Source organism: Choloepus didactylus, chromosome 15, assembly GCF_015220235.1.
Source record: "Choloepus didactylus isolate mChoDid1 chromosome 15, mChoDid1.pri, whole genome shotgun sequence".
Lineage (NCBI taxonomy): Eukaryota > Metazoa > Chordata > Mammalia > Pilosa > Megalonychidae > Choloepus > Choloepus didactylus.
The window spans coordinates 31,908,420-31,921,587 of record NC_051321.1 but is presented as its reverse complement, the minus strand read 5'-3'; the positions used below and the strand labels follow the sequence as shown (position 1 = coordinate 31,921,587).

Genomic DNA, 13,168 nt, shown 5'->3' with positions numbered 1-13,168 from the left:
ACAGGAGCAATGGCCAGGCCTGTCACTATAGAGGGCCAGACAAAAAGTCCATTTCCTTCCAGCTCTTGAGGACAAAGCCTGGCCTCCAGGAGCAGCTGAGGGCTGGGGGCCGCCACACCCCAGCCTCCTGCAAGCCTGACTCCAGCAATTCTCTCAACCCAGGGAAAGATACAAACAGATGGGGCAGCTCCCGTGAGCCTGATGAATAAGCTAGGCCAGGGAGGGAGAGCCTGAGGGAGACCTGTCCCCTTGGCCATGGCTGTGTGCAGGAGCCCCGAATACATGGGCAGGAAAAAGCAAGCAGCGTGGCCACATCCCCGAGAGGCCCCTTGGAAAAGGAATCAGGTAAGGAGCTTGAGTCCCCCTGGCCCAACTCACCCTGCTGCCCAAGCCATCTTATTGAAGAAGCTAGAGGGAAGTGGGAGAATAGAGGCAATTCCTGACAGGGAAGAGGAGAATTTACATCCCATCAGGGAGATGCCCTGAAGGCCAGGCCAAAGCTAGACACAGGAGCCGTCCCTGGCAAGGCCCCTTCCTCCCACCCCTCCTCTAAATCCGGTGCTGCAGAGCAGTGCCCCCTGAGGCCCTACCTCACTCCTGCCTGCTTCCCTCCCCCGTGTCCTCTCCCAGCCTCCACAAAACCCCTGCCCCCAAGCCTGGCCTGCCTGAGCCACCCACCTGTAGAGAATCTCTCTAAAGTGCTCCTGAGATACCTCTGGCTCCCACCTCCCAGCCCATGTCTAAGAATGCCCTTGGCTCCCACATCATTTTGCAGCCAGTTAACATTTGGGCTTCCTGGGGATGCTCCCTGGAGATCCTATGGGTGCTCATTCCTGCATCTGTTTGGGTGTAAAGACACTCCATCTGGCCTGTGTTACCCTGAAATGTATCAGTGCCTTCTAGGGGACGGAAGGGGTAGAAGGGTGACAAACAGTTCACCTTCCTGTATCTCTTCTGCTTCTGGGGGTGGGGGAGTGAAAGGGAGCAGACGGCCTGAAGATACAAACTGGGCCCGACTGGTCACTGTGAGAATGGGAGGTGGTTCCTTCTTTCTTCTCATTCTCTCCTTCCCTCTCTTTGTTCAACAACCACTTATTAAGCATCTTCTGTATAAAAGGCATTGTGCTTGATAGACACTGCAGATAGATGGGACATTGTCCTTCAATCCAGTGAGGGAGGAAAATCTGAATCATGTATACAACTAACTGAATTCAACACGCAATTTAGTAGAGATAGAATGTTTTTTTAAGAGGACAGAGAAAATTTCTGTTTGAGGCTGTTGTGCTGATTCTTCAATGAGTGGCAGGATTGTGGCAGGCAATGAGGAGGGGGCAGTGATCTAGGAAGAAGGAACAGCAACAACAAAGAGGGGGCACCTGGGCTGTGTTTGGGCTGTGGGTGGCAGTCTGACTTGGCTGGGGGCTCATGGACGTGAGGGGAGCAGGTGGAGACAAGGCTGGCAGGATCTGGTCTCCAGACCATGGTGGGCCTCCGAGTCCATACCCCTCACCCGGCAGTAATTCCATGAGCAGCAGAGAGCCAGAAGGCATTTGAGCAGGGAGTGATGTCCTAGTCCAGCCCCCTGATTTCAGATCAGGAGACCCAGGCCAAGAGAAAAAAGGTGACTTTCCTAAAGTCACACAGCAAGAAAGGGCAGAGCCTGAACCCAAGATAAGGGCTGAGTTTCTGGAAAGCCAGGAAACGGCATCCAGGGCGGACAGGAAGGGCAATGGGGGTCCGTCTGCGTGTGTGTTTGCTAGGGGTCGGACGGGACTGCTGTGTGGGTCACCAGGGCAGGGCAGCCCCCGTAGCAGCAGCAGCTCCCATACACTGAGTCCATACCACGTGCCAGGCCATATGCCGAGAACTTCACACATATCAGCTCATCCAATCCTCACAACAGACCTACAAGGTAAGTTTTCTTAACTCCACTTTACAGATGAGAGAACTAAGACCCAGAGGTCACATGCCTGGTAAGTGGTAAAGTCAAGTCGAGATGCTCCCAAGCACACACCCTTGCCAGTGGCACTCTCCACCTTCACAGACCAGATGGCCACTTGCCACTGACCTTTGACCTTGTCTGTCCAGCTGCCCCCAACAGATTTGCATGGCCACCTCCAAGCCCATGCCTAATCTTTGCAGACCTCCCCATCTTCTAGGTGCCCAGAAGCTGGCCCTCTGGTAGGGAGAGCGAGGGAAAGCCAATGGAAGCTTGGCATGCCCTGCAAGTTTGCACGCGTACACCCTGAGCACCCACCCGTGCGCACGTGTTCAGACACAATGGCTGAAAGGCCAGGCAGCCCGGCAGCCCACTTTGTACTGCTAACAAGGGGACCGTAATTACAGGAAGGGGCAGCCAGGCAGATAAAAGGATACAAAATTTCAACATCTGTTGCCATAAAGGGATAAGGAGAAGTGAAACGCAAAGTATCAGTTTGGTGTCAGCAGGCAGAGAGCCAGTTTCAAAGAATTCAGGGGACAACAGGACAAGAAAGAAAAAGGAAAGGGGGGAGAAAGAAAGAGAAAAATTACAGGGTTCCTTAAAGAGGTAAAGAAAAAAGAAAATGAAAAAGCTGTCAGTAATGCTTTCAAAGAAGGCAAGTACTTTAAAGAGGGGCAATTCCTGTAATCACCCTGACTGAGAGCCAGGCCCCCTGCAAGGGATGGGGACAGACAGGGGACAGGGACAAAGCCACACCTGGGGCAGGATGGGCAGCCCAGCCTGGGCTCAGGACAGTTTCCTTCTCTAGACGGTTGAAAAGGACTCCTCCCAGATGCCCCCTGCCATTCCTTACACCATTAAACATCCTAATGTTCATATTCTGGGCTCAGTCCAGGGATAACAAGATAGGCTCCCATCTTGGTTGGGGAGCCCACCAGGCCAGACCTGTGGCTGACAGGGCACCCCTTATGTGTGCTCTAACATGGCACTCAGTGGAGCGGCTCATCAAGTCCAGCCACAAGGATCCAGGGCCTTCGTGGTGGAGGTGCCGCTTACACTGAAGAATGAGCAGGATTTCATTAGGCAGAGATGGGGCATTCCAGGCAGAGGGGTGAGCCTGAGCAAAGGCTCAAAGGAGAAAATACAGGGCACATGACAGAATGGGTGAGAAGCCTATTCTGCCCCTGACTTTGTTGACAAAGGGGAGACAGAGGGGCTATGGGATGGAACCAAAGGGGTAATGGGGGAACTGGGGATGAGCCCAGCTTGAAGGGGGCGTGGAGCTGAGGGGCTGTGCAGGAGCACGCACAGGGCCATGCACACCCAGGGCAGCACAGTGGCCAGCCGAGGATGCCCTCCCTCAGTGCCCTAGGTGCAACCAGTTGCCCAAAGTCCACCCCAGCCCGCTTCCCCACCTCACAGCCAGCAGGCCAGCTCAGGGTTCTGCCAGGAGCCGCTGGGAGGCCTCAGGTCTGGGATCCCAGGCCTCTCTGTCCTGGGGCCCTGCTCTAAGGGCACCAATGCTAGATCCAGCTCAAATACCCCTTGACAGAAAAGGAAAAAGCCCCAGCAAGAGCAAGTGCAAGGGGCTTGGGGGTGTGAGTCAGGCTAGTCAGGTTCACCTGGAGACTTGGCACCTCTCCTGGGGCCTAGCTCAAATGCAGGGAGGGAACACAAGACAGACCTTGACCCCTTTGGACCCCAGGTTCAGGACAGGATGGCTTTGGCCCAGTTCCTTGGGACTTGAGTGGACCACAGGGCCTCGCTAGGGATACTTGAGTGGTTGGCCCCCACAGGGGCTGTCACAATGGAGGCACAGGAGTTCCTGGCACTGTACCCTTGCCCTGAAGACCATCTACTGTCACAAGCAGGAACACTCTGACATCTCCAGGTTAGGGGAAGGATTCCATTTTTCTCCCCTCTTGGCTTAGGTTAGAGATCCCCTGTTCTTGGGCCCAGCCTCCAACCCCATGGCCCCTCAGCTTCAGGAGAAAGAAAGGCAGAGAAGGGGTCAGCCAGGCTTCCCGCCTTCTGGGCAATGGTGGAGTCCCCACAGCCACACTCCAACCCTGTGGGTTCCAGCCAGCCTCTCTCCCTGCGCCTGCACCCGGCCTGGCCCCCAGGGAGAAGAGTCTCCAGGGTCTTGATGGAAAGAGGGGCAGAGGGAGCCTGAGAGGGGTCCCCAAGCATTCTAAGCAGCAGCCTGGGCTGCCTGACAGCAGTACCTCAGACAGGCAGATAGCAGTGGGGGGACAGCTTCACTGATGGGAGGTCCCAAGGGCACCTACACCTCCAAGGTATGTCCCAGCCCCCACCATAATCCTGAGGGCAGCCCCTGGAGAGGCTGTGCTTAGAGCAAAACTGCCCCTCCAGTACTTCTTCCCCTGCCCCCTCCCATCATAGCACACACATAAAAGAGCTCCTCAAGTTTCAGCTGTGACAGGTTAAAAGCAAAGAATCTATCCAGCACCGCACACCGCCCAGCCGCCAAGTCCTGCCGGCGATGTCGTTCTACCTTTCAGATGGCCTGCCAGTCAGGCTTTGGTGTTATTGAAAGATCAAACTCTGTCCTGCCTGTTCATTACCTTAATCCTATTTTCTACATGGCTTTATTATCTACTTGGGCTTCTCTGGATAAGACAGCTACAGAGAGTTGTCTTGTCCATCCGTCTCCTCCCCCCACAAGCGGATGCCTCCACCAGGGCCTCTTTCCTCCATCCCTGCACCCACTCTTATGCTCCAAGCTTCCCTGGGGACAGGAGAGATGTTTCTACAAGGCCTTGGGTCCTCTGAGTGATGAGGAGGAGCATCCCAGGGCTGGAGAGAAGGCACCACTACGTGACTCCCAGGGCAGCCCTGCCACAGCAGTAGAGCCCACAGACTGGCCAGCCAGAGAAGACTCTGTCCTGCAGTGGCTGTTTTGCATCTGGCTCCAGGGAGAATCAAAGTCCTTGATCTGGTCTTGCACCCACCTCACTAAGGTTCTTTCTGGGTTGAGTAAACACCCAAGGTTTGAGGTTTCTGAGGTCTTTCATCAGAGAATGCTGTTCAAAGAGCTGGTGTCTTAGAGCTCCATCCTGACTATATATCCATGCCCGGGAGCACTCCACCCACTAGGGCAACCACAGGCAGAAGAGCGCCCCACCCCAGCCCCAAGACTTCTCAGCTTTTGAGATACAGCTGGGCCATCATGATGCACCCAGACTTCCCCACACCTGGCCTGCCCAACAATCTGGGCCTAGAACAGTGACAGTGCCAAGTGCAAGGTCTAGAAACGACTTTCAGCAGAAATGCCCATCTTTGTGGCCTGCAGCCTTACTGTCAGGAGCCTTCTCTGTGCCATGAGGTCAGCAGGTCCACTTCCCTGACCACTGGTCACAAGGGCTACAGATTTTTTGAAGATTTGACTGAGCCTCCACAAACTCCAAGTTCCTAAAGTGGAATACAACTGTGGGAAGGGTGGGAGAGATGGAAGGAGGAGACTGCATGCATCAGTTAAATGCCCCCAAATGATAGATACTATGTGAGGCACTTTTTCATAACAGTTCTATTAGGTAGGGCTAATTAATTCCCATTTAGCAAATGTGGAAACTGAGGCTCAGAGACATCCCCAGTCTCAGAGCTAATAAGCAGCAGAGCCAGTTCTGGAACAGGCCTGTGGCACCACATGGCCGATGCTCCCACAGCAGCTCCTCCCAGTTACACACTCCCTGGCATGCTTCTTCCCATGGGAAAGGAAGGGCCAATGGCAGGAGACTTGGCAGAGTGGGCTCACAGAAACAACGGTCAGACTGCAGAAACCCTCATATCCCAGAGTCTAAAGAACAAAGGAGCCCTCAGGAGTTTTAGCTATGCTGGCAACAGTGTGATGCAACCATTGGCCACATTAGCAAAAGTAGAACATCTAGAACAAGGGAGGTGATAATACCTACCACTCATCAGACTGTACCTGGTCTGTTCAGTGTTCAGTCATGAACATACCATGTCAAGAGGGATAAAACCAAATAAATTAGAGAAACTCAGGTGAGTATAGTTCTGAAACCAGTGTGAGGCCAACACTGTTGGTTACCCTCCAGCCACTCCTCACCTTCTTTCTTGCCAACCAAACCCTGATTCTGCCTCCTATGTGCATGGGAGGGAAGCTGGGCTCTTCCCTAGGCCCAGGAAGTAAATCTTGACTGCTAAATCCATCCCCCTGGTGAGGGTTTGGTTTAGGATGAGCATGGAACATAATTTTAGCTCACTAGATGTGGAGGGAAATCTGCTCAGAGACTCCTGGGAAAGGCTTCTTCATTTTAAAAAGGGACCCGAGACAGGAACATGTCCTTTTCCTCCCTTCCCTTTGGGTGTTGCCCTGTGAGGTGTGAAGCTTCCGTTAACGACCCGAGAGCAAGGGCAAAAGCCACCTTGATGCAGGTGGCCAAGAGGAATGCTGCAGAGAATATGGGCTCCCACAGACCAGCTGAACTACTGAACCCATCAACCTGGAACCACCCTAAGGTGGTAATAATCCCTTTACTGTTTCAGCCACTTTGAATTACTTTCAGCTAAAACAAATGAAAGACTAAGCACTTTTGGAAAAGAAAAGACCCTGGAGAAGCAGGACCAAGTTTTCAGATATTTAAAGGCCTGTCCTTCAGAGGAGAGGTTTGAGTGCCTCTTGCCCACGATTGTAGCTCCAGGAAATGAATCAACCCTCAATAAAAAGTAGGCATTCTAACTCTCAGAGCTATCCCAAGGTGTAATGAGTTGTTTGGGGAAATAGTTTCCTGTCCTATGGTCAGATGACCATCAAAGAGAATGTTGTAGAAAAAACCATGCTTAATTAAAACATCTCATGTGTTATAAAGGAATCTTTTAGAAAGACTGACTATAAATGGATTTTTCAGGAAAAAAAAAAAGATAAGATTAACACTTTTCTGGGGAGATGGAGAGAAAAGGAGAAGAGGAACAAACCTGAGTTAAGAAGCAGGCAAAAAAAACACATCTTCGCTGCTACTGTGAATTATGGCATTTGAATAACAGAATGTTGGGACCTAGGGCTAGGTGACACGTTCTTAGACACAACACCAAAGAACACAACTGATAAGAATTCTGCTCTGCAGAAAACTCTATTAAGAGGATAAAAAGATAAGCAATAGATTAGAAGACACTTGCAAACTAAGTAACTGACAAAGGATTTGTATCTAGAATATATAAAACATATATATTATATATAAACCTTAAAACTCAGCAGTTACCAAACAACCCAATTAATAAATGGGCAAAAGCCATGCACCAAAGAGGATATACAGATGGCAAACACATGAAAATATGTTCAACATCATTAGCCATTAAAGAAATGCAAATTAAAACCATGATGAGATATCACACCTGTTAGAACAGCTAAAATAAAAACAGTGATAATATCAAATGCTGGTGAGGATGCAGAGAAACTGGATCTCTCATACATTGCTGGTGGGGATGTAAAATGGTAAAGATACTCTGGAAAACAGTTTGGTAGTTTCTTTAAAAACTAAACAAACATTTAAAATTGTACTTCTAGACAATTATTCCAGAGATGAAAATGTGTGTCCATACACAAACCTGGATACAAATGTTCATAACAGCTTTATCTGCAATATAAAAAAAAAAAAAACAAAAACAAAAAAAAACAAAAAAACTGAAAACAACCCCATTGCCCTTCACTAAGCAAATGGTTAAACAAACTGTCCTACATCCATACCAGAGAATACTGCTTAGCAATAAAAAAGAAGGAACTATTGATACATGCAACACCTTCTATGGGTCTCAACAGAATTATGCTGGGTTTTACAAAAGCCAATCTCAAAAGGTTACATACTGTATGATTTCATTTAAATAACATTAAATGACAAAATTACAGAGGTGGAGAACAGATTAGTGGTTGCCAGGGGTTAGGGATGGGGGAGGGGGGTTGGCTGTCACCACAAAAGGGCAGCATCAGAGACGGGTCTTTGTGCTGATGGAACAGCAGTTCTCTATCTTGACTGAAGTAGTGGTCACGTGATAAATTTGTATAGAACTATATACACACACAAATGAGTGCATGTAACACTGGTCAAGTCTGAAAAAGGGCTCTGGATTAGATTAATGTTAATTTCCTGGTTTTGGTATACCATAGTAAGATATTACAAGGGGACCTCTTCACCTTATTTTTGTAACTTTCTATGAATGTTTCTTTCAAAATAAAGACTAAAACAGCAACAAAAAAAAAAAAAAACAAAAACCTCAAATGGCAGATTGCAGATGGGAATGTGTCAAGCCTACCAAGGCAGAAAATTGTGAAAATCTGGATGTATTTTTATTGTTCTCTATAATTCTTTTTATGAGCTTATAGGCCACCATCAAAATTTCTTTATTTTAAAAATATCATCTGTGAAGATAGATGGGATCTGAGTTAGCCGTATAGCCAGGCACTCCTCAGAGAAAGAATATCATAAATCCAAATTGTTGTTACCATAATAATTTCTGCGTGAAATTATTTACCTGTTATAAATTACTTCAGCTCTTTTTCACTCTAATTATTATTCTTGTTATTTTTGTGTGTGTGCTAATGAAGGTGTCAGGGATTGATTTAGGTGATGAATGTACAACTATGTAATGGTACTGTGAACAATCAAAAGTACGATTTGTTTTGTATGACTGCGTGGTATGTGAATATATCTCAATAAAATGAAGATAAAAAAATAAAAATAAATAAAAAAAATAAAAAATAAATTACTTCAGCTGCCCCACATCTAATGCTGTCGTCAGGTTTCAGGGCAGGTGTCCTTCCCAGCCCCTCCTGGACCCTCGCCAGCCAGCAGAAGCAGGGCTGACTCGGCCAGCTCTGCCTGTGGCCTCCCTGGCTGCTCCAGTTCCACCCCCACTGGAAGCCGTGGTGGGCTCAGGAATCTCTTACCTGTTGAGGTCCCAGATTCTTAGGGGTGAGAAGTGCCCACAACAAGCCGTCCCTGTCACAAAAGAGCTGCCAAACAAAAGAAGAGCCGAGTCAGATCTGTCTTGTCAGAACTTGCAGCGGAAATGGCTACACAACTTAAAATGCCAGCCTCATTCTCCAGGGGATTGTGGGGTTAAGCCCGAAGGAGAGAAGAAGCCAAGAGAAGTCATCAGAGGAGTTGCAGGAAGACAGTTGGGAGCGGGGTGAGGGCTGTAAGCCCCACAGTTGCCTGGACAAAGGATCCGTGGGTCCAAGGACAGCTGAGCTTGCTGCTCAGACTGCGTTGTGTGGTCTCTGCCCACCATAAAAACAGATCTCTAGATGGGCAACTCTGAGGCAGAAGGAGCTTGTTGGGCTCTGCCGTATGAACCCTGAGGTTGCAGTGCACATGGCACAGACCAGGTCTCCTGGAATGGGGAATTAGGGGGCCAGAAGGCAAAGCCCTGTTCAGAATGGGAGAGGCTTGGGGACATTACTGAAGGTTATCAGAGCTGGGAGGACCTGGTAACATGGTACAAGCACAGGGCCACTGTAAAGGCACCAAACTGAGAAAAGAAAAAATATGAAAGGTGAGTAAATGCCATGGATGGGTAACATTTTAGTTCACAGGCATGGGAAGAGTGGGGAAGGAGAAGCCGGGCAGCCAGGGCTGGGGGAAGGGGACAGGAGTCCAGCAGAGTTCAGAGGACAGTGAAGACCCAAGAGGCGGGTGAGAAGGAGCACTCTGACCTTATTTTCCAAAGTGTCTCTTAACTTTCCCAAAAGTTCAAACACATAATCTGCACAGTTGCTTTTTCAAATGGAGCCACAAGCCCAGTGTGAAGGATCAGTGCAATGAGCCAGGTTGGCTAGGACTAGAACTTGAACCTAGAAGCCAGACCACTCCTTTGTTAAAGGATTTGGCAGGGATAGAGGGGGAAAGCTTCCCAGAATCCTGGACTTGAAAACCTAAAGGGCAAGGAAGACAGTGGAAAGCAGCTGGGTCACTCAGGAGCCCTAGGGCAGGGATGGACCATGCCCCCACACGTCTGCTGTGGTGGGGAGGGGGCTGGACATACTAATGACATGTTAGCAGCCATCTGCCCTGGCCCAGCCCAGCACCTGTGGCTCTCTGATCCCAAGTGTGCTGGTGGGGAGATGGATTTCCACAGAGAGGGGGGCTGAAGAAGCCATGGCTTTGGCTAGGGCAGGAAGTCTGGCCCGCCATTTGCTGATGGGGGAGATGTTAGGGCAGGCATTAGCCAAGCCACTGATTTACAATAAAAATTGCAGGGCAGATGTCTAGTTTCCAACCCCAGGCTAATAAAAAGGCCACGTGAGCCACTGCAGGGCTTCCATGTCTCAAGTCAAGACTTCCTGTAGGGACATGCCCCATCATCCCAGCTCCCTCTCGACCCAAAGGACTGCCAGCAGCTACTGAACTACAGAGTGGTAGTGCCCGCAGAGCCACTCTTGTCAGGCCCCAGGTGACTCCTGGGCTGAGAAGCAGCCACTGGACAATAAAGCCCCAAACTACAAAGCCAGGAGGTGTTGCCCCCCTCCTCCTCCTCCCAACATTTTTCTCTTCAGGGTAATCCATTAATAACTGGTAAAGCCAATTATCTTGGGTTGGAAACATAATAGCCACTTGGAAATCATTCTAGCGGGCAGTTGGGCTCTCCAGACTTTTGAGGGGTGGGGGCTGGGTGAGGGGCGCCAGCACAGACACACAGACACCTCTCAAGGAGGCCTGTGGCAGGCCCCTGACTGGCCACAAGCCTAAATTAGCATCAAGGTAGGTCAATAGAGAGGGAGATGGGAGGAACCTGTAACTTTAATCCCTGCCACTCCCACAGCTCTGACCTCCCAGCAGGCCTGAGTTGGGGGAGGGGGGGGCTGCCAACACCTTCCCCAGGGACTCCTGTCTTCCTGTGTTCCTGCCCACCCACCCTTGGCCCTGTCCACCTGCCACCAGAAGGAGGAGTGCCCCTCACTTTCATGCCCTACGAAGGATTTTAATTGCCTGGACATGACACCTATAAATGTTTCTTTCTAAAAGCGACCCTTTTCCCTTGCCTGACCACTGCAGAGCAGGTGGACGAGAGGTGGGGAAAGTAGAGAGTCTTCCTGGCACTTAATGAGGATCTAAGAGCTTAATCAAATTTAACACTCAGTAAAAACCATCTGAGCAACATTCAAACCAACTTGGAGCCAGGTCCTGCTGGGGGACACTCACCAGGACTCACACCCATCCACGGGGTCTCTTGGGGATCAGGCTGGCTGCAGACAGTCCTGCACATCTCTATCTACTTCTCCTCAGTTGTGGCCATATGCGCCCTCCACCCCACCCCCAACCCCAAGGACACTAGGAAGCATGGGGCAGATGCCACAGGCCAGCCACATTTAAAGTCAGAAGATGACCAAGGGTGTGCCCAGGTGCAGTCTTTCCAGAGTGTGGGACAGACACATGGAGCAGAGGAAGAGAAGGAACCCGCTACTCTGGAACACCCAAAGGATGCTTCACATGCCACAAAGATTGCTGAGATAGAAATGATCAGCCCCATTGTAGAGAAAGGGAAGGTAAAGCGATAGCCGCCAGGCTGTCATGAGTTGACCCAGAACATTGCAGCTGCAGGCAGGACCTGCTGCCCCCACACTCACACCTCTCCTTTGAGATCACAGTAAAGGGCGCTGAAAAAGGGCTGGTGGGGTGGGATCTGTGCCTCAGACGCAGCCTGGCCACCCTCACTTCTCTAACCTCCCCAGGCAATTCAGCCTGAGCATAATGATCTCTGATCTCCTGCTTCATTTGCATCAGCCTGATGTCTTCAACCAGATTCTCTCCACATCCCTCACGGGCTGGGTCCTAAGTATGTCAAAGGTTCCCAAGAAATACCTGAAATCAACTAAATATAACATGTAACATACCCTCTATGGCTCCTCCTAAGGACTGCTCAAAGAATCTTGCTTTTTAAAAGGACTTTGCTATAATCTCAGTTTAGGATTCAAGTTATTGAAAAAACCAGCTCCCCTTGTCAAAGAAAGAAAATTCATAGGGCTTCTGCCTTCAGTCCCATTTTGTTCCCTCAGGGGAATCCCGCGGAAAAGGACAGCAAACCTGTGCTGACCAGGCAGAAAGGCAGCAGCTGGCAGCTCCCCAGCTGGGTTGACCATCCTTCCTCTAAGCCCTGACTGTACGTTGCTCTCTCCCTTATAGGACAAAAGTTAATTTGGGGTTTATCTTCCCCTCTCCCCTTTGAGATCATGGGCTGGCTGGTGGGGTCTGTGTACTCCCAGGCCTAGCATGGTGCCTGGCCCAGAGGAGGTGCGCAGTACAAATCTGTGGAAGCTTTTGTGGGCTGTGAAGGGGTCCTTCCCAAATCACCACCAACTCATAGCTGCATGACACGTGACACAGACATCACTGGGGCAGTGAGTAGTCCCTCACAAGCACCACAACCAGATAAGAGATGAGAAGTCCCAACAGTACCTAAAAATCAATGTCAAAACACACACTTGCATACGCACATACATGCACATGCACACATGTTCTTTCCCTCTCTCTTTTCCCTCCCCCCCCCCCCCACTTCTCTCTGTGTGTCTCTCTTTCAGTTTGAGGATCTAAAAAAAGTTATTCTGACTGCATAAACTCTACTCTTTTGGGACCAGAAAGCCTAACCAGAAGCTAACCTCCAATTTCTCATCCTGTTCCAGTCCTTACCCAGATCCTCATCCTACCTTACCGGCCCTCTGGCCCCAGCTCAGGCAAACCTGGCCTCACAGCGACCACCACCAGGCCGCAGTAGATTGAAGGGCCCTCCCATCACAGAAAGACCCCCGGAGAATTGAGGTTCTGGTTCTCAAGTTGAGGAATAGAAAATAACAAGACTTAGAAGAGAAGAGAGGAAAATAAGGGGGAAAATTAGTTGGCCGTTTAGACCTTCTTAATGACACTAGTAATTTACTGAGCACTTACTATGTACCAAGTGCTGAGCAAGTGTTTCAAAAGCATTATCCCATCTAATCCTCACAACCCTATGAAAGTAGATATCACTGTCCCTAATTTTACAGATCAGGAAACTGAGGCACAGAGAGGTAATGTGATTTGCTCTAGTGCACACAACTACTAGTAGCAACTAGTAGAACTGGAACTTGAACTCAGTCTGTCTTGATTCCAGAACCCAAGATCTTATACCACCCCTCACTCCGTAAGTTCTCACCTGGACTGCATTTCAACAGTTAGTCTTGATTGTATCCCCAGCACCTAGCATAATGCTTGACATACT

General features: G+C 49.7%; 1 protein-coding gene across 9 annotated transcripts in view; it reads right to left on the bottom strand.

Annotated features, from left to right (window-relative positions):
* FBXW4 (F-box and WD repeat domain containing 4) overlaps positions 1 to 13,168 on the bottom strand; it is a 117,007-nt gene that overhangs the window by 12,624 nt on the left and 91,215 nt on the right. For 6 of the 9 annotated variants that reach the window (XR_005211875.1, XM_037804595.1, XM_037804589.1 and 3 more), the window contains one exon: positions 8,865 to 8,930. The exons of the other annotated variants lie outside the window; for them this stretch is intronic. Coding sequence is in view for 5 of the 6 variants with exons in the window: in XM_037804595.1 (XP_037660523.1) it covers positions 8,865 to 8,930 (66 nt within the window). In the remaining variant the exon portion in view is untranslated. The remainder of the gene's footprint in view (positions 1 to 8,864; positions 8,931 to 13,168) is intronic. 9 annotated transcript variants of the gene reach the window in all.